At 37.9% G+C, this 21,048-nt stretch overlaps 2 protein-coding genes across 4 annotated transcripts; one reads left to right on the top strand and one right to left on the bottom strand.

Annotated features, from left to right (window-relative positions):
* Positions 1-307: 307 nt before the first annotated feature.
* LOC5501653 (ankyrin repeat, PH and SEC7 domain containing protein secG) lies at positions 308-2,371 on the top strand. The gene has a single exon (XM_032369945.2). The coding sequence runs from the start codon at positions 1,255-1,257 to the stop codon at positions 1,969-1,971; it is 717 nt and encodes a 238-aa protein (XP_032225836.1). The 5' UTR covers positions 308-1,254; the 3' UTR covers positions 1,972-2,371.
* Positions 2,372-5,081: 2,710 nt separating this feature from the next.
* Positions 5,082-20,724, bottom strand: LOC5501654 (RAB7A-interacting MON1-CCZ1 complex subunit 1). Of its 3 annotated transcripts, none has more exons than XM_032369950.2 (10): positions 20,578-20,724; positions 17,957-18,029; positions 17,816-17,870; positions 17,200-17,293; positions 17,061-17,125; positions 16,682-16,813; positions 15,584-15,710; positions 14,221-15,463; positions 13,112-13,436; positions 11,641-12,557 (listed from the first exon to the last, which is right to left on the bottom strand). In XM_032369950.2, exons 1-8 carry the CDS (start codon positions 20,711-20,713, stop codon positions 15,198-15,200), a joined length of 948 nt encoding a protein of 315 aa, XP_032225841.2. In that variant the 5' UTR covers positions 20,714-20,724; the 3' UTR covers positions 11,641-12,557; positions 13,112-13,436; positions 14,221-15,197. The 3 variants fall into 3 exon arrangements, with proteins under 3 accessions (XP_048576250.1, XP_032225841.2, XP_032225842.2); XM_032369951.2 differs by having other exon boundaries at positions 15,593-15,710; XM_048720293.1 differs by lacking the exons at positions 15,584-15,710; positions 16,682-16,813; positions 17,061-17,125; ... (2 more) ...; positions 17,957-18,029; positions 20,578-20,724 and adding exons at positions 5,082-6,624; positions 9,382-9,463 and having other exon boundaries at positions 10,105-12,557; positions 14,221-15,189.
* Positions 20,725-21,048: the final 324 nt, after the last annotated feature.

Raw genomic sequence — 21,048 nt, 5'->3', positions numbered from 1 at the left:
CAGTCTGGAGTTTAAGGTAAAAACCTTATTGAACATTTAAAATTTATGTAGAAACTTAAAATATTGTTTTCTGATAGAGGATGTATAATTTCAATTGAACTGTAAATAAAAGCATATGGGCGTCATAATATATATATATAGCTTTCTAATAAAAATGTGTTCGATCACTATGTTCCTTTTAAAACTTTGTCACTCTCTTTTACTCTTTTAAAACACACATCTGCATCTATTTTTTAAAATAATTTACGATGATCAATCGTAGCTTAATACCACCTTTATTTTGTGATAATACATTGTAAATGAACACTTTCTTTGTACTAAACCTATTGCAATTAGCGCCACTATGCCGGGAAAGACGCCCAACGTTGTATTGTTTTGCTGTTTGTACAATGTTGGATGATACTGCGACTGCTCAGGCTTTACCAAATAACTTACTTTTCTACAAGCCCGTAAAATTAGTAAAAAGAAATAGAGTAAGAATTTGTTTGCCGGCTCAAACGAATAAGGTCGAGATGCCACTATTTGGATATTTCCCTAATTACATCACTGATCTTGTCGCAGTGAATGATTGTAAATAGCAGGAAGTAGTGATATCTTCGTTCTTCTCGTCGTTGTATATATTGGGTATTAGGTTTTTCTAGGATTATCTATCTGATTTCTCTCAAGTATTTTTGTTGCAAGATGGTCTTTTGCACCTGCGCTGGGAGAAGTTCAGGTCTGTGTGTCGCACAGGAGAAGGCGTAACAACCTTTTAGGAAAATAATCTGTTCTTTATGGATTTTGTGGTATGTCGCAAGTATGTGATTTGTCTCTAAAGACGTTTTCACGCGTGGTTAGTCAGTCATTTGAAACAATTCGTTTGAAATATGTAAAGCTATTACGCGGTAATTGAACTAGAAATTTATCACCGGAGTGGCTTGTGAACAGCTATAAAAAACAAAAACATTTTTTCTTCATTATACTAGCGCTGAAACTCTGTGCATCTAGATGATTGCGAAATCGAGATCCAGCAGAGAGTGAAAGAAAAACAAAAAATTCGCATGGAGTGCAGTAAACAGTTGGAAATTCCATTAAACGAAAGAGAGAATTAGTATTGAGAAAACAACTGGATTTCGGATTTCCGTACACGCGGTTTAAATCACACGAGGTTAGGCAAAGATTTCGCGATGCTCTCTGGCTAGCGGTTCACCGCAGTTGCTTCAATTAACCCTGGAGCGATTTAGAGATTGGAAGAGCAAGTAAATATCCCCAAGGATGTCGACGGCTACGCAGCAAACTACCAGTACGTACGCGGCGAAATGTCGCTACCGAAATAGTCAAATTGGAAGAATAAGCCTTTGCCATACCAGCAACCAAACGGTTCAACCTGAAGGCTTTTTATCAAGTCAAGAGGATAAGATCACAGGAATGAAATTGCCTTTGATACAAGTCGAGGAAGGCGAAGAAGGAGAGTTATTTGTGGCAAAGGAGCAAGAGATTATTTACGACTGTAGTCGTTTAAGTCCGGCTAATACATTGGACGCCGCAGTAGCGCAAAACAATTCGGAACTTCTAAAAAGAATTCTAACATCTACAGCGACAGTCACTTTAGATGGGTTGAATGCGAGTGGTGGATCACCCATTCACGAGGCAGCCTTCCAGGGCAAGTTATCCTGCCTTAAAGTCTTCTTAAAGTTCGGCGCGGATCCTAATATGCGTGATAAGGAAGGTTGGACGCCGCTGCATGCCGCTATTTGTGGCGGGGATCCTGATTCCGTAGCAGAGCTTTTACGGTTCGGAGCGAACGTTAACTTGGCTGCTAATGACGGTGTTAAACCCATAGAAATGGCTATTCAGTGCGGGGATGAGAGAGTGATTAAACTTCTTTCCAGTAATAAACCACGGCTTGATAATAACTTCAAGGAAAAAGACGGAACTGCACCGCTTGCGGGCGAAGAAAACTTTTCGTCAAATATTCTTGACTACATATAATTCATCCAAAAAAATGCGGGGGATAAAGTTTATATTATAGGCTCTTGATTTATTTATGCTATATTCATGGTTCAAAACAATGATTTTTATTATTTCTCTGGTGATTCATAATTTATCACGTATTACTTGCAGACGTACAGCTGATAGGTTTTGAATTCACTCATTATGAAATAATTAAAAACGAAAGGATTCGTGACAAATGTCTATTGGGATCGCCCCAAGGAACTGCCAAGTGAAAGATGGAATAACAAACAAACAAACTACATACAACACGTGACCCGACGGTCGGTAGTTTGAATATTTTCAAGAAAAGCATTACCGTGACACTCAATCGATCGAGATTGAAGTATTTTTTAAAACAAATTGCATATTATTTTATAAATAAAGATAATGTTTTTCATTCCTGTGATTGAATTCATCGATGAGCTCGTGAGAATTTTATGAACTTGAAAATTTTGACCTTAAAAGATAGACGTATCTGATAATAAGCCATAGCTCGAGGGGTAAAAAATGAGATAGTACTGGTCACCGGGTATACGGGTATAAGGAGCACAATTTATACCTTTATGACTGTAGCGTCAACTAAAGAACTGAGAAAACCAAGTTATAAACGCTGTTGGGTTTCTTGATAGAGCTCGCAAAAAATATTCCGATTAAAAAGGGGGTTTCCAATAGATATTCTGATCTTTAATTCCCTTTTCAAAGTCAAGAATTTTTCAATTGCAATATCGTCAATATTGTGTTTTTATGCCATTGGAATTAATTCTTGTGGATACAATTTTCATTAATGGGCTTCATCATAAAAGGCCAAAACTAGGTGACTTGGCGAGATTGTACTTGGCTTCTTAAAGGATCACAGTATGTTTAAACTTCGAGATTTCAGAAAGCCCCTTTTGGGCAAAAAACTTTAGCTAGCAATCACCCAATCCCATTTTAAAAATCAGTGATAGAATGAAGCGATAGTTTTTGTGGGGCGCTCAAAGAACTTAGTGGGCTAAAGATAAGGCTGTTGACGAGCGATAAAGGAGCCACAAACGCGGGGGATTTGACTCAAGCCGTAATTCTAGTATTGTCTAAACATAAGAGACACCAGGCGCGTGTTGGCGTAAACCATTGTTTGGTCAACCACTGATGCTTGATTTTTCTAAGACCGGAAATCATCACGCGACGCGCATGTCAAACTTTTGGCGGGCTTTGGCGCGACACTTGGTGGTGGTTCGCAAAAATTGACCCATCCTCAGGGCTAAAGTCCATATCAATAAGAACTTGCATTTTTGCTTTGACAGTTTAATCGTCCCGTTGTCTTGTTTGTCTTAGAGCCATTTTACTTAAAGATAGTTTAAAAAAGTTCCACTTTTGTAGAATTTCCTAATTTGGGCAAACTGTCTTACCATATTTGGAAAGCTGAAATATGTTTTCCCTTATAAAAACACCGAAACAGGTGGATGATAAGCCAGTTCAGGGTTTAAGGATGATCGGGGAAGAATGGGTCGAGTGGACCAAAATCAACCGGAAGTCGATCGTTCCCCATACAAACCTCTGTATTTTTCGGGCAATATTGCAGGCCCGTACCCAGGATTTTTCTTGGGGTTGGGGGGGAGGGGGGGGGGGGAGGGGGGGGGTGCAAAATCTGAAAAAAGTGGACCTAATTTTTCTGGTAGAGGGAGGGAGTTTACTGGAAAAAATCTGACCAACCCCGAAAGAACAAAAAAGATATAGTGTCGATAAAACATGGAATAAGCCGCATACAGTACAGCAAAATACCGTCTTGTAGTCGCTTGGTCAATGGCTATAAAACTAGTCTACCATATTTGTTTATCATTCAGGAAGCTTGACGTAGAAATCTCGGTATTGTACACAAAGTTGACAGCAATATCTTGATGTGGAATTTGTTAATAAACCCGATGACTCGAAAGTCCAAGACCACTAGGCAGTAGATTCGTATTAGGGTAACACTATCGTAATACTAAGCTTTCATACGAGCTTTTCACCCCCATTGGCCTTATTTTTCAGAATTTACAAAAAAAAAACACAGACCAAAACAGACATATCTTCGAATCCGCGCTGATCCCCCCCCGCCCCCTAGGAGAGGGTAGCTCATTCCCTTAGGAACTTCCCCTCCCATCATTGTCAGTACTGTCTTGTTAAAGAAAACAACTCTCACTATTTGCTTAATAAAACAATCCATCTTTTCTTTGAGCCCCTCCCATGACTAGCTTTTCAGCTAGAAATAATTATTTTTGCTATCACCATTGCTTATCTGCTTTGCATTGATAACAGACAGATTTGTACTTCTGGTTTCACTGATCTGTCTCATTCCTTAAGAGCTTAAATAAAAATTCCGTCCGGAAGGAAATAGAGAAATAGCCAAGCCTACGACAATAGCCTGCTAGCCGACTCTCACTGCATTACTGGGGTTAGTCGGAAATGTTTTGTTTTCGTTGCATTCGGGGATGCTTTTCTTCACGCCACATGACGATTTAATTTCAGACTCGTTACCAAACTTTTCTGACAATAAAATCACGGTTGCTCAATGGCATGTATAGAGAATACACATATATAAAGTAATTTAAAGTAATAAAAATATATAAAGTATACTATAAAGTGATTACCTCCATTTATTACAATATTTAAGAAAAACGTCTAATTTTTAGTTGAGACTGGACCGTTCTTTTGAAACATTTTAAAAGGGTGAAATGTTCTTAAATTTCAGTGTATATAAAAATATAATACACAAACACATAATACCCAAGTATACACAATTATGAATAGCAATTGAGGTTTTTTGTTACACATTATCAATGGCGACCGCAGAGGTTAGCACTACAAATTGCAGTCGTTACGTGTTCCTCCGTTTCGTAAGACCAGCGATAACAACCCGGTTGTAGTCCCCCGTCGTTTAGCTTGGCTATAGTCTTTATTTCCGTTGAGGTCGGGATTGATCAATAATATTGTGGTGATTTGATCATCCGCCCATATCCGTGGTGCTGAGAAAAGGCTGGTAGCACCCTGAAATGCGCTGGCCTTATGTCAGCACTTAGATTAGCCCATTCCCTTTACTGCAGTCGCATAGCTAGGAATAGCTAGGTATAGTTATTATGTACGGTACCAAAATCCTTCGACTTTTTATTAATTGTGTTATAATGTATTTAACACAAATTACCCTGCCGACAGATCAGTGGTAGATTAAAAAGGTATTTACATAACACAGATAACATGGGTCCTTTTTTCCTTGACAGATCAAGCAGAGAAATATACATGTCAGGCTACGAATGGAGAGACCCACAATGGTCATTGTGATTGTTCGGTTTCTACTGTCCTGGTTATCCAGGTTATGAATGTAGACACACAACGGTCATTGTGTTTGTTCGGTTTCTACTGCCCTGTTTATCCAGGCTATTCCAATCATTCTAAAAAAAGTACACGCAACCAATTATCTGGGCCAGTAGGAATTTCTACCTTTCTTTTTATCTAAACTAAGGATGCAGTGGACATACAATGGGCTCGGTAATAGTCCTGGTTAGTCAGGTAATATACGTGATGATATATACAGTAATCGTGAAACATTTATAATCCATAGAGCAATCATCTATTAGCATGATTTTACATGCCAACGCCTGCAAAGGCCCATTGCCAGCTTAATCGCACTTTCCTGTTTGTCCAGGCAGCCCTTGCCAGGTGTAATAACTTACAGTAGGTTGAAAAAGCTCTCTTATTAATAAACTCTAAAATCGGTTTGGTAATTGTGCTGTGCAGTGCCTACAGCTGTGATAATACGGTTTTACCATTCAATGGAAAAATTGCAAGCATTTTTACGATTCCATTCCAATTCTTTGTAACAAAAAGAAGAGGCTTCTTCTAACATAGAACGATGTCATTTACGACTGATTTTTTTTAATCTAAATTAAAGACACTAATATATGAGATTATTGTTCAGCTCCCACGGTCCTGCTTATCCAGGTAATACATATCTACAGTTATTGTGGGAGTATATGGATTCAGTGTTTAGGGCTCAGTAGCAGTTCAGTTTACCGAGGGTGTAGTAAGCCTCCTCGCCGCTCCCCCCAGTATCTCCGGTCCTCAGTTGCATAACAGGAAGGTGTTCCTTGCCGACCAGAAGACCACTGTCTTCTCGCCACACGTTATCGTTAACGTCGCAGTTACATTTGATCCCAGATGTAAGGACGCAATTGTTACACCGAACCGTCGCCGTTGAACAGCCGTCGTCACTCACTGCACAGCCACACATGTCGCTGTCAATCGGAGCCCCACCCCACGAGTACTTCGTGTCTCCTTTTCTCGAGACCCACCAAAAGTATCTTTTTAAGGTTAAGTGGCTATAAATAACAGCTGATTTGCACTCGTATTTCACAAACTGCTCGCATTGATTTGACTGCAAAGCCAGGGCCTCGAGTTGCGTGACACTTGTCTGATAGGCGATGTCACGCGAGTAAGAACCAGGTTCCTCAAATCCTTGTACTTTTGTCCTGTTCTCACTGTCGTGACCAATGATCGTCACGCCAATTCCGTCACGCGTCACCATGTCACATTGAGCTATGAATGGGGGTGCCCCATCAGCTCCGTCAGGGTCGATGACGTAATCGCCGTCAAGGGATGACGGCAAATTTTTCTTGATGTTCCGGCATGTTGTTTCTGTGTTTTTGCGAAACAAAAAGTAATAGTTTATAGCGGGAGTGTTAGGCTGTTAGTCTCGCAGCCAGGAGGGTATATTGGACATAACATTTCCAAGAGTGGGATTTTGTTTTGATGCGTTATAGGCGTCTGTTGTTATATATAATGAAACAGACTTTTTGCTGCGGTTGGCCACAAACTAGCCGAAAAACTTTCAGTCTGCGCAACAAGATTTCCATAATTTCCTTTCTAAATCCAAATCTCCTCTGACCTCTGTTCCTTTTTCAGCCGGTCATATCCGCCGAAGTAAAATTAGAGATCATTTCTATTTCCAATAATAAATCTCACGGTCTTTACTCGTGTACGAGACAACTTCTAAAAGGGTTGATTGCAAAACTCAGACATTCTCTACCCCGCAAAATATTGTTACAAATTTACCATTCATTACTTGCACCACATATCTCCTACGCGATAACTGTCTTGGGATCAGCCGATAAATATCATTTAAACAAAATCCTTATCCTTCAAAATAGAGCTCTACGCTTTATATATTTTGCGAACTAAGAGAGACCACGCAATCCCACCATTTTCAGATGCTGGCATCTTACCAGTTAGCTTTGTCCACTTTGAAAACATATGCACTCTCATGCATGATATTCGAAATGGAGTAGCGCCAAAGAATATTCTTGACTAACTTTGATCTTATTACACTACTGACGCCCGTAAAATATAGGCCCAACTTCAAAACGTCAGAAATGCAAACTAAACATCACCCAGACCCAGATACTCATGGACGACCTTCAAAAGTGAATCCAAGCAATGTAATAGAATTAACTCTATTTCAAAATATTAACCTTTGATTTCTGACCAATTCGTAAACAAATGCTTAAACTCAGAAACATTTCATACCAAAAAGACACGAAATTCCGAACTACAAACAAAGACAAGCAAACACAGATCAAGTCACAAATAGACACCTTTATTGCTCTCCGTCAGGTCCCATTTTACAGCAATCAGTCACAATAATCAATGCTAAAACCTATTAGAAGCGAGTCTCCATGTTTAGGCTAAATTGCATGCCTGCACTGCATCATGGGAGTCTTGGAAACACCTTGAAAGACAGGCGAGCAATCTCCTCCCCCATAATCATAACGGTTTTATTGATTAGTCTCTTTGCCCCAAAGCCAAAAAAACATTTTCAGGTCCAAGAAACCCAGAATAAGCCTGAAAACAATTTTTGAATAAGGTTGGGTAGCAAATATGTACCACATTGGAGAGTATGAGGCCATTCACTAGAAAATTCTTTTCGGTGAAAGGGTTAAAGAAACGAACATTTTGAAGAAAAGAAAACGTTGATAATAATTTCAACAAGAAAGGACCCGTCAATTCCTTAGACCAGTAATAGAGTCTCTCGGGTCCAGTCCATTCATGTAATGACAAATAAATTTTCCTTCATCTAAACGTCCAAAATTCATAATAAAAAAAAGTCACCACATAACAGCATTGAAATGATCACCGCCGCTCAAATCTACACCAAGCCGTGTACAGAAGTTGCGCTCCGTCTAGCAGTAAAGCTTGAAGGGTATAACTACATTGCAGAGAGTAATCTTGGTTTTTTAATGAGAAAATTCGAGGATTCGCCGATTCGGGAAGTACCATATCCGACAACAAAACAAGTTGTTCAATTAACCAAACCACAACTACACAGAAATAAAATATGGATACAAAACAAAGCATTTTTCCAACTTGACGTGAAAATGTATGTGATATTTTTGAACTTTTATGATCCTCGCAAATTAAGGTTAGTGCTCAGGACTGAGGAAAACCTTTAAATATAAGCTATTTACTTCTAGATCGTCGTTATATTCATAGTTTGATCGCACAGCATTTTTTCCTTGCAAATGGAATAAAAGGAAATTTGGCCGTGAAAATCATCCTCACCAAAGGTAGAGATAATTTGTTTCCCAAAAAGTATTCTCTTTTCAATAGCTGTTGGTGTTATACTGATATTAATGAGATATTTATGCATATTTATAACAGTGAAAAATTCCGTCGAGCTTGACTTGCTTTTCGGATTGGATTCCACCAATCCCATAGCAGCTCGTAGAACTTAAGTTAGGGACCAATCACAGAGCGGCTTGAAAAACGTTTAGAAAACGGGAGAAAAGTGTGTTTTTTCTAGCTGATAAACTGTTATCTCGTCTAGATGAAGGGAGATTTTGCTCTTTTTCAATGTTAGAAAGTTGAAATGTATTTGTGAGCTAATTGTTAAAGGTAAAATTTTGTGAATATGTATACGACTTCAATGCATTAATACGACTTTATACGCCATCTTGGCTAGGTTAGTGAATTTACTGTTGAATTGCAAAAGCTTGTGTTTGTTTTTCAAAAGAATCGCTAGTCTCGGGCTGTTGTTTGGGGGATAAACTTTTTAGTATGGAAACATGAGAAGGAGTGCTACAATTATTCAGCAAAAGATGCCTGGTTGGTCCAAGGGGATTTTGTGTATATTTAGACGTTGGTTCATGACGGACATAAGAATAGTAAAATTGAATAAGCAACTTTCTACCTGTAAACATGGTTCTACAATGATGATTTCCCGCATTACATTTTAACTTACACGCTCAGCACACACGTACCTAATGCAATTTTTATCTAAATATTGGAAGAAATTTTAGAAAAAAAGAATATTAAAAGACCAGCATTCCCATTAAAAGTATATGTAACGAAATATGTAATCAAATGTTGTAACCAAGTGTTGTACCGTTCCAATCTTACCTATTTGACAGTTGGGGTGCTTGTTTGGGTTATTGTTCAGCTGTACACATCTTTCTCCATCCGTCACACAGACATCAGGACACTAAAGTAATAAACTTTGTTAAGGGGCGAACTTTGTTAAGGGGCGGACCAGTAGAAAAGTGATTTAGTAGTGTTGCTGGTGGTGGTGGTGGGGGAGGGGGGGCTGTCTGCTGGGATATTTTGTTTTCGGAAGCCCCAGATGTTTTTGTTGTTGTTGGGGTAAGATCAGCCGGAACTTTTCGAAATTCCCGGATTTTTTTTTAAATTTTTCCTTGCGCGAGTTTATTTGTTTGCCTTTTTCCCACCCCTCCCCCCATCACCTTTCTACTGGTCCCCTAAAAGATGTGAAGATCCTTCTCGATAAATCACGAATGGGAAACAAGCTGTCCTTGTGAGATTAGCATAAAGATTTCAAAGTAAAAAATGTCCTTAGGGAAGCCTAACATCATCAAACTGTAACCTCTATCTTATGGGCTAGTAACATCGGGAAGGTCTCACCATTTTGTGGTTTCGCTTAGGACTGAAAAAGACATTTTTACATCGGAACAAACCTTTGCGAACTATGGTAAAAAATAATTCTATCGTTTATGAAAATCCCAAACATTTATTGTCTGGTTGTAGAGAACGTGTTTTGCTTGATTACCCCGCTACATCTTCTCCGATAACCTAATGTTTTTAAGATAGTTCGATGAAAGGGTTTACCTGAGGGCTATAGTGGTGGTACGATCCATCCTCAATGAGACTAGCGCCAGGCGTGTGCTTATCTGACTCCAAAAGCTTGCACAAGAACTTTCCTTCTTCACTCGGCTTCACAGCAATGTTGATCGATTTGCAAGCAGGTTCACGAAGGCAGGAAAACCAGCACTCCATTGCATCCTTCACGGTGATTGAATCAAGAACTGTGTCATTGAGAAAGACGCCTATGGACTTAGTAACTCGTCTGGATGAGCCCAGGTCATCTTCCGTGGAAGCACCCCAGGCTCCGTGGATTAGAAGCAGGAAAACAAACTCTTTAAGGCATTGGAGAAAAAGTGGATATTGTTGCATTTTACTCCAGATAGCTGAATGAATGAAGGAGCGAAACCGAGGTAAGTTCTCTTTGAGCAATAGAAGTTTCCACCTGTGCCCAAGTTGGTTATTTTCAATATTAAAAGAATAATTTCTTATTGTTGGGGCAACTTGTTAAAGATTAATAAGGTTAAGAAACTTTGGGTAATCAATCAATATTCAATGAATTTTCTTTATTTACCAATAAAAATGTGACTGGAGATAATAAAAAATCCTCTATACAATTCTTTTTTTATTTCGCCGGGAAATCCATTTGAATGATGAAATATTTGAATACTTTCCGTAAGATAAGTTTCAGGATGAGCACGTTTTTCGTCAAGCGAGCTTTTTCTTTTTTCAAATCTAAACCCTGAAAAGCCGAAAAAGATAGTTATATAAATATTTTATTAACCCTTTTTATTGGCAGCTGAATTCTTTGTGACGTTTGTAACCTAGAAATTTCCTTCATCAAAATTTGTTTAGAATTCATAAAAATAGATTATTTATTGTCGACTTGCACAATAAAAAATCTTGGCGGAAAGGGTCATGCCAATCATTCGAACAAAGGTTGCTAATACAGCTTATGACTATCAAAAGAAGGAGGTTTCAGCTACAAAAGAAGGAAGATGATGAACTTTGAAAAATACCTAAATTCAACTTCACTTATTTTTAATCGATTACAGAGAGATGCCAAACTTACGGCCAATTTAAATTAAACTTTTATAGTGAATTTAGTATCATCACAATGATAGGGTGCTTGTTTGGGTTATTCTTCTACTATACGCATCTGTCTCAATACTTCCCACACACATCGGGACACTAAAGTAACAACTTCGTTAAGACAATTCGTTAAGATTCTTCTCGATAGTCTCGATAAATTCTCGAAATAGCTCATCATATTTACGGGAAAAATAAAACCAAGCTTTTCTCGCGAGAGCGATGGTTGTCTTTTCAGTAACGATTTTAGACATAGGAAGAACGTTTTTGCTTTTAGGGATTTTCCCTCGGTGATGAAAGTTTTCGAATAAAAAAAGATATTGCCTTCGGGAAGCCGATCTTGCCTTTGGAATAACGACCTTGAAAACCGGAAGAATGTTAGCAGGCAAGAGGGCAGTGTTAACCCGACCCTGCAGATATTGGAAATTTTGTGGGTAACTATTGAATAGACTAGTCAAATATTTAAGAATATTATAAAGTTATGAATTTTGTGTTTATTCAGGTAAAACGTTTGGATCTATATATGTTTAATCTGAAATAAAACCATTTAAGTCAGTGGAACCCACCCTGCAGTTTTCTCAAGACAAAAACCTGCATCGGGGTTTTCTATTACTTTACTGCTTTTAAGCTTTAAATTGTTTTGCTTCTATACATGTCTCATGATCACTACTGCTAAATGCTCTAGAAACTGAATCTGATATTCGGTATACTGTTTCTTTTTTTCAAACCCATCACCTTTGAGAGTGTAGCCACATTTGGCGACGGCCTTTATACGGCTTGCGAACTGTATCTTGGAATTAAAACTATAAAACTTTTCACGCACACAATCTTGATAGACTACAAATCCCCAACAAACGCTTTGTTATGTGGAACTATATTAGTCTCAATCTAAGATAATCGCAATCATACAAACTTTCATACACGCGCACTTTAAGTAAATAAAGTATTATTCAATATTTTATTTTGTGAAAGAGTATACGTTTTGCAAGGGAAAATTTAGATTCCCACTCTGTGACTCAGGTAAAAAGGTTTCTTCGCTGTTCTTGTCCTTGGGATTCTATTCTATTGCTGCTCCCCCCCCCCCCCCCCCCTCTCCCACCAATGACGGCGTTGTTCTCTGGACTCTTTAGTAGCATACCCTTTTTGCCACAAACCCATAAAAATACAAAGCATGGTACCCCTCAACTGCAAAGTAAAGGGAATTTTAGTTACTCCCAGGAGAATGTTTATGAAGTGTCAATAGTCTCGCACAAATCTCCCTTTTTGCCGTATCCACAGTAACATTTAAACCGTAGACCGCTAGTGCTACACGTAGGCGAGCAAGTTCCTCCATGTTGACACGGGTTGTCATAGTCACAACATGATAAGCTGAACGAACATCGCAGGCCCACCTGAAAAAAAGTAAGCTTTAGGGAATAATAAATAATAAACTTATTATGAGAGCTCTTTTTGAGACTTGGCTATGCACGTGAAAATTGATGTATTTTGTAAACGCCATAAGGACAACTACCCAAACAACAGAAAAGGGAGAGGGGCCTGGAAACGAGGTTGGATGGCACATGGAAAAGGCCGCCAAAGGCTCCCACCAATCGTCTAAAAAAGGATAAAAAAATATGTTAAACGTCTGATCTTTTTTTGGTTCTAAATGGTTGGGAGTTTTCAAAATATCTAGATAAATCGAGATATTAGTGACGACCTTATGTATGGTTCAGGTAAAATTGTGGCAACATAAACTAAGATGACAGTTCTATCGCAGTCATAGGTATCTAAGAAAAATCATAGTATTTGAAGATTCCTTAATAAGGAATGACCCACGTTTGGCCGCCAAGGGTGGCGGGGTATGCGCGCGCACCCCCCTATGTAAGCGCCTGTCGTGTCCATTCTATGTCTTCTACGAGTAAAAGACGAAAAAAAAAATACAACTAAGTAACAACTCTTGACCTACCTCTCGGTTGAGGTTATAGAAAATCGAGCCTTCCTTTCTCCGGACGTCCTGCGCATGTTCCATTCCATCTTTACTGTTCAACTCACATGACCCATTTGACCACAGATCCCCCGCGTAATTAAACGACAAACAGAGACATTTCTGCTGGCAGCGACGGAAACACTCAACGATATTAGGTACCCTGTGCGTTTCGATCACGTGACCTGTCATGGCAGCATGCTGTTGGTGGTTTCTGTCGATGTCAAACCTGTTGCTGCCACAGCTGGAGGATTGCGTGACGATGTAGGTGAATGTGACAAGTAAGAGTAGGGATGTGGCTATCCATCTGGAAATGGATTTTACAAATTTTATCGCCGTAAAGGGAGTGTTAATTACAAATACCCTGGAAAGGGGAGTTCTTAATTAAAGGTCTCCTACGTCAAAATCTGTCCTCTCCCCCCCCACCCCTCAGTGTAATAAAAAATTGAATCGGAGTGTTCTGATGTCATTAACTATCAAGTATCCTTATCAAACATAATCAAAATCTTGAAACTGTGTAATTTATTGGTGATGAAGAAATGGTCTGCTACGACAGATCACCTGGTTATTCCATGTGGGACCATCATCTCTAAGGCACAGTAAGTAAATTTGTTTAGGATGCTGTGTAGTTTCACAAAAGTGGAAGCAATCGGGAGATGACAGGATGTCAAGGGTCTGATCAGCTTGTAAAATAATTGAATAATTTTTGCCTTAAAATAATGCCTTCAAAGCTGCATTTTTTTCAATAAATAGGGTGAGCCCTTTATGAAAAAAAATGTACTCCAAGTAAAAACAAGGTAGCATTTTCCAACACGTCGAAGAGAACTTATTTAGTAAAAAAAAAAAAACAGTTTCCATAAACTTTATTTCTTTTTAACTCAGTCTAAAAAATTGTTGCACCAAAAAGGTATTTGAAAAGAAGAAAGTCACACTTTTATGGATAATCAATTACCGTGTTCTTGACATTTTGAGAGTACCAACTTGCTCCAGAATTAAAACATGGGAATTATAGGCCCGACTGAACTTTCAAATAATTCAATTATTTGCAATCATATACAATTATAAGAAAAAAATGTGTGCAAAGGACTTACCTCATGTGAGTCGGCGACATTTCAAATAATCACAAATTGCTCCCTTACAAAATCAGTCACCAAGCAGCATGCTTTATTTAAACAGGTTTCTTTGAAAGTACCTCATTTGTAAATCCTACCGTCTTCTATAATAAATACCCGTTTTCTGGTAAAATACGATGCCGCAGGGACCTTTCATTCATTGATGTAAGGCGGTTTTGGTAAATGCTGATTTGTTCTAGCGCGAACAAACGTGTTATAAGAATAAATTTTTGTTAAACTCTTTGAACTGGTCATCTGCAATTGACGTTTTACTAATGCTGTGGACATAACTTCAACTTTGCATACAACAAAAATGTGCTCTTTATCCATATCTCTTTCTACACAAACAAACCGCAGGAAATTAATCTGGGCTTTAGAAGAGTCAAAATATAACAAACCACGCAATCTTTTCGTGGGTATTGTTGCGTTTTGAATGAACATTTCATTTTCACTTGAAAATCGTCATCTCAATCTCGCGAATTCTTTAAAAGAGTAGAACCCCGGGAAATGATCTTCTTTAAACATTGTAGGTAGCTGAAAAACGGCAATGAGTTTGAAAATCACATACCTTCTGGTTAAGTAATGAGACTTTTGAAATGTGGACTAGATTTGGAAAACAAAATCTCACGCTTACGCGCGCAATGCGGAAAAACTTGAAACGTTATACAACTCATCAAATAAAACGTTTCGAGGTAAAATACAAGGTTCTTGGCTATCCATTATTTCTGAAAATGCTAACCTTCAACAAAAAAGTATAACAGGTATATTCAACAGAACCACAAACATCCCTTAAGGGAACAGATAATTATGTCTTTAGAATTAAGGTGTATTCTCATAGCATGGGTCTTTCGGGTCTTTTAATCACCAAGCCAAAGTTAGTCCCCAAAATTCGTCATAACATGTTAAATTACCTAAATAGCATCCTAACAACCTATAATGTTAGTGCCATGCTGTAATCATTGATCGGTATTGTGGTAGTGTTGATCTGTTGTATTTAAACTGTTTTCCATTTCCGCTATCAATGTCTTAGCTTTGGTGCAATCCCAACCCTTCCCATTCAAGGCCCCTTCACAGGTTTCCGTGTATTTGCTTAAGCATTGTAATCCTATCGTGGACAAATCACGAGTCGACATGTGGCTATGGGTCCTGACAGTCCGCCAATGCCAGCAGCAGAGCTCCCCCGCGTACATGAAGGCGAGCATATGCGTGTCACTAAAGATTCCTAAAGGAATAAGAACAAAATATTGGAAAATAGTGAGTATTGCAGTTTATTCACTTGCTCGCTCGCTCACCCACCCACCACCTCTCATCCCAGGTGCCATCGTACACCCTACTCTATCACCTCCATAACCTTGTCTCAGTAGGGCAGCAGTGTCACAGTCACGAATCTCCAATGAAGAGCTCTTTTCTGAGAGAGGAGTTCTTATGCTCAGCATCAGCATTAAAAACCTCACTCCCTTTTCACAGTCCTGCAAGGGCCAAATAAAATCATAAAGTAAAACAATAAAATAAAAACCTCAGAAACATAGATGTCATTGTCACTCTTTTATCTTAAAGCCGCATTGTCACCAGTTTGCTTCCGGTCGATTACGTATCAATCTCCGATGATTTTTAACGGAAAACGCGAAAAGAATTTCAAAATATTGAAAGCAGTGTGTCTATTAGAAGTTTCTCTGAGGATGTGATTGATAATTTAGAGAGGATGGCCTGTTAAATATCTCGGATTCTAATAGATTCTTTTGTTTTTTGACGGTTGAGGTTTCCTTCGGACCTCCGAAAGTGAACTGGTGACAATGCGGCTTTAATTCATATATTGCATATTTTCTAATTCTATGGCAAACGCATGCTTGCGCCTTGACAAATTTTACTTTCAAAATATGTTGAAAAAAACTGTGTACATTAAATTTGTGCAAATTGTTGTTGAGTGACTAAAGTTCGAGATGGCTAAGATCTTTCCTAATCCGTTCCCCAATAAAAGCGTTCTTCCTTCTGGGAAATAAATATTGTGTCCATCAGGTGAACTGTCTGTTTATGCAAATAGCAATAAATATATTGTTTGATTTACAGGATGTCTGAAAGGCTAATCACGTTTTATTTATAAAATACAATACAAAAACAATAGCCTGGGTATGAATCTCAATGGGTAGTGGAAAATGAAAGGTATAAGAAACAGGGTTACTCTGAACAGGGGGGATGGACAAAAAGAATGGCTCACTGTTCTTATAATGCACAAAGGTGCAAAGCTAGGGTTGGGAAAAGGGGTATGTGCATCCCCTCCCTAAGCTGGCCGAGACATAGTTGTTTGCCAAACTTTAGAAATTTCCATATAATATCCATGAATAAGAAGCCCCATATCTTGGCAATATGAACTTTAGTACAAAGTCAATCTTTCACTGCTAGCAAAAGGCTCTTTTCTTTGTATTTAAGTTGAGATACATACCTTCACAAAGGTAGCAGTATTATGTTTCAATCTTTCCTGGTCCTCATATATTGTGTGGCAAAGCATATACATTAGAGCACCTCTTCTCCAGTGAAGACACTCCAAAACTTCAACTCCTAGAGCTTCTATTGTCTACAGAGGAAAACATAATACCTAGTTGCAGGTACTGCGAACAGGGTTTTCTGCCGTCGATAAGAGTTGGACAAAAATCAAGCCTCTTTGTCTTAAGGCTACAGGAATCCAAAATAATACCAGGTCCTAGGCTGTTATATACTGTAAGGTGTTTTTTATGGATTTGGAGCTATAAATTATATATGTATTACATGAGAAAATATTAAAAATAATTCCTTGAACAGCAGGTAGAGAATAATGATCCAACCTTTGTTTGGCTTTCATTTGAGTCTACCAACATAGCAGCAAACTCTTCAGGGTGTCTTAGTTGATCTGTTAAAGAAAAAAACTGAAAATGTGAATTGGATTGAAAAATTAATATAAAATTCCAATAATGTCATGTTTACCTAAAATATTTGATAGTCTATCCTTGTAGCTATTGTCAGGGAATTCCTCATTTACTAGCCGACACTCTAAAATGTATGTCTGATCCATCACAGCCTTAAAAAACATCACAAATAGCATGCAAAAAATTGGGGTAACTGAATGTGTTGCTCAACTGGGATAGTCATAACAAAAATACAATGTCAAAACAACTCTCTAATAATCACATTTTAAAACTAATAATGATTAAAAAAAACATCAATCTATAATAATGCACTTGACAGGATCCAGGCTTGCTCTTTAAAAAAAGTTGGAAAAGCTAGAAAATGAACATGAAAAGGGGTGGATAATACAAATAAGAATGGGGGAGGGGTGTTGCTGAGAAACTGCCAATCCTACCCCTCCTTGAATCTCCCCTTTTAATGAAATCCAGCATCTTCGGACTCAAATAAAATTCATTTTTGACAATCAGCATTCCAAATAATTATTAAGACTTTTTAGTGCAAGATACAAGAGATACAAAAGATAACATTTTCTTACATGTTGAGAATGTCATTTCCTTTATCTAAATAGTGTCTTTCCCATCTATTTAACTTTTTACTTAATAAAAATAAAAGATGAAAAAATGTGCCTACTTACCTGAGCATACTCTCTTAGTATGGAATACCAGGACTGCTCGGTTAACTTATGTTTGCTTAAAAATATTACAAGTTTATAATTAGGAAGATAAAGAGCAAGTACAATATATGGCTTAAGAATTGAAATTGCATTATGTCTAACCTTTTTTCTAAGGTCTTAAGGCACCTGTGACATTTTGATGATGCTTTTAATAAGAGCTGCTGTTCACTCAGATCTTTACAAAGACAAACAATAAAAGGATGTTAGAAACAAGATTCAGGAGAAAAAAATGGCCAAGGCAGGTAAAAGGGTAGGAAATCTGGCTTTTTGAGTTTAAGACAAGTACAGAACCTTTCTACTGCAAGCCTCTCCTGCCCTGATACAGTCTAGCGATCCCTTACCACAGCCCAAACAGGAAAAGGGGACATCACCACATTTCTTCATTCAATTTTAACTTAATGTGAGATTTTGGAGGCTAATAAATATCAAATAAAAGAAAAAAAGCTTAAAATAATATAATAATATACTAAATAGACAAGAAAAATGTAATGAACTAATGGAAAATAATCTAACCAAAATTTGCCAAACTTCTTTTGTTTAGCACGCTCCAGGGCAATTGTGGTTCTATGCCGAAATTTCACCATTTTTATTCAGAGCTGCATAGATGACGTCACAGCCTGTCATGAACGAAAAAGTATGCAACGAGACGAAGTCAAGTCTATTTGTTTTATACAACAACAAAAACGTTTTCTTACATTACAATCTAGTTTTTGTGAGAGCAAGCATGCTGATGCCAAGCATGCATGTGTCCTCTAATACCCCTAAACCAATCAGTGCATGCGATTTGCGAGTGTTGTTGTATAAATTTTGGATAAACTGATAAGTACTGTATTAGGACTGCACTTACCATAGCTATTGACTCTCACGCATTAGGTGGGAGTCTCAAGATTTTGATCCTTTTCTCAAGCCTAATATTTATATAATATTTAATTAATATCTTTAATAATTAATATATTTAAATAAATATCTATACATTTACTGTATTCTCCTGCATTAGCTATCTTGGTACTTCTGATACATTCACTGTATTTTCTAGGCATTACTAAAAAGAGGAACCGCCGGAACCAGCAGAACCGGCGGAACAAGTATATTTTGCTTGGTTATAGGGGTAGGGATGTCATACTAGGATCACCATTTATTTCCTTTCTAATCTGAACCAAAAAAAAATATTCCGTTGTGAAATGCTAAGACGACATCACTAAGCGCAGATGTGCTACGTTATTTCACACACATTTGACATTCTGTCATATGCAATTTTATGTCCATTTGTATCGGATTAGTAACAAAAAACCCTTGTTTTAGAAGCGCTTCTCGTTAGAGGTACATAACACATGCAAGCGTTCGTAGTTTTAGCCTTCTTAGGTTTAGCGTTCCGATTTCCGTTGAAACTTCCGAATAAGAAACAAAAAAAAACCTTGTTTAGGAGAGCGTCTTGCTAGTAGAGTTGTTCATAGCGCCTGTTAGAGATAACGCCAAATATCATTACTGTAATACTGCAAGCGTGCAAAGGGCACAATTGTAGCTGGAATTTGTTACTAATAAACTACCCACTTCATGGGCTGAGTGAATACAATCAAAATCCAATCTGAAACAATTGTAAGTGATTTTAAAGTACTTTGAAGATTTCAAAGCAATTAAAAGTTCAAGATCTGGCCCGACACACTTGAGATATCCGGAAATAATATGCAATTATGGCCTAGCCAAAGTTGCCGTTGTCAATCAAAACTTCAGATAACATCGCCTTACTAGTTACAGTTACTTAAGTTAAGGAGTGAGCGTAAGGTATAGGGGTAGGGATGTACAAGGATTACGATTTATTTTTGTTCTAATCTCTACAGAAATCCGAATCCGGTTTTTTTTTCTCTCTCTGTCCAAACGTGACTGGTGGTTTGTCTTTTAATACTTTCCTTTATATTGCCACTACCGATGTTGATCAGTAACAGGTTCTGTCAGTAGGTAAAGGCGATAATAGCAGCAATTGATAATTCAATGCACAAAACGCAAGGCGAGGCGATTAAACATTCCGTTGTGACTTGCCAAAATAATTTCAGTAATGGCAAGTGCGCTACGTTATTTCACGCATATTTGACATTCATTCAATATGCAATTTGTATCCCATTTCCGTTGAAGGTTTCGGATAGTAGCGTTAGTAGCGTTGTTCATAGTGTCCTGTTATACCGCCAAATATCATACTGTAATACAGCAAGCGTGCGAAGGGCACGATTGTAGCTGGAATTTGTTACTAATAAATTACCCACTTCTTTATACATGTGCATATATACACACATGAATACAATCAAGATCCAATCTATCAAAAGGGCTGAAAGAATTGTTAGTGATTTTGAAGTACTTTGAGATCTGGCCCACACACACTTGGGATATCCGGAAATATTATGCAATTATTGCCAAGGTTGCCATTGTCAATCAAAACTTTAGGTAACATACAGTATGATATTTGGCGTTATCTCTAACAGGACGCTATGAACAACACTACTAACAAGGCGAAGCGATTTTAGAGAACACAAGTAGCATCAGGGTGGGAGGATACTCTTGATTGGAAACTCAAACTTCGATTCCCTAGCATAGTTTAATACGAAAGCAAAGATCCAAGGGAAACCGAAGCACACACAAATTGTTGTTCTCCAATGCCAAGGTCGTCTCTGATCTAAATTCTACAGCTCCAGGACACCACTATGCAAAATATCAGCAAAATACGTATTTACCTAGGTTTTCTTTCTGAAGGGTGTTGCATTCCTTCGACAAATCTGCGATCCGTTTACGAAAGTTTTCTTCCAAGGAATCATTTTGGACCATACAGGCCGCCATCTTGGTGAGCCCGCGATAAGAGAGACAGTGCATGCTAGTATAGGTGACTACTTCATGTAACTACTTCATAGTATCTCTAATAATTTACCCGCTATCGACTGTTGTCGATTGATATCAATTAATTCTGCTCATTCTAGCTATAAATTACTTATCGATTTATATCAATTTTAATCTAAAAAAATTGATTTGATTATCATTTTTTTTTCGCTCGAAAATAAAAATACAATGATCCCCCAAACTGAGATAAATTAATGCCAAAAACAGTAAAAAAAAAACAAATGAAGAAATTATTTAGAAGTGCCCAAATTGGACTTTTAGCCACGGAATGTAAGATGGCAGACATTTGGAGCGGAGAAAACACAGAAACC

Source organism: Nematostella vectensis, chromosome 1 (genome assembly GCF_932526225.1).
Source record: "Nematostella vectensis chromosome 1, jaNemVect1.1, whole genome shotgun sequence".
Taxonomy (NCBI): domain Eukaryota; kingdom Metazoa; phylum Cnidaria; class Anthozoa; order Actiniaria; family Edwardsiidae; genus Nematostella; species Nematostella vectensis.
The sequence above is the reverse complement of the archived record's forward strand: the minus strand, read 5'-3'. Positions and strand labels throughout refer to the sequence as shown.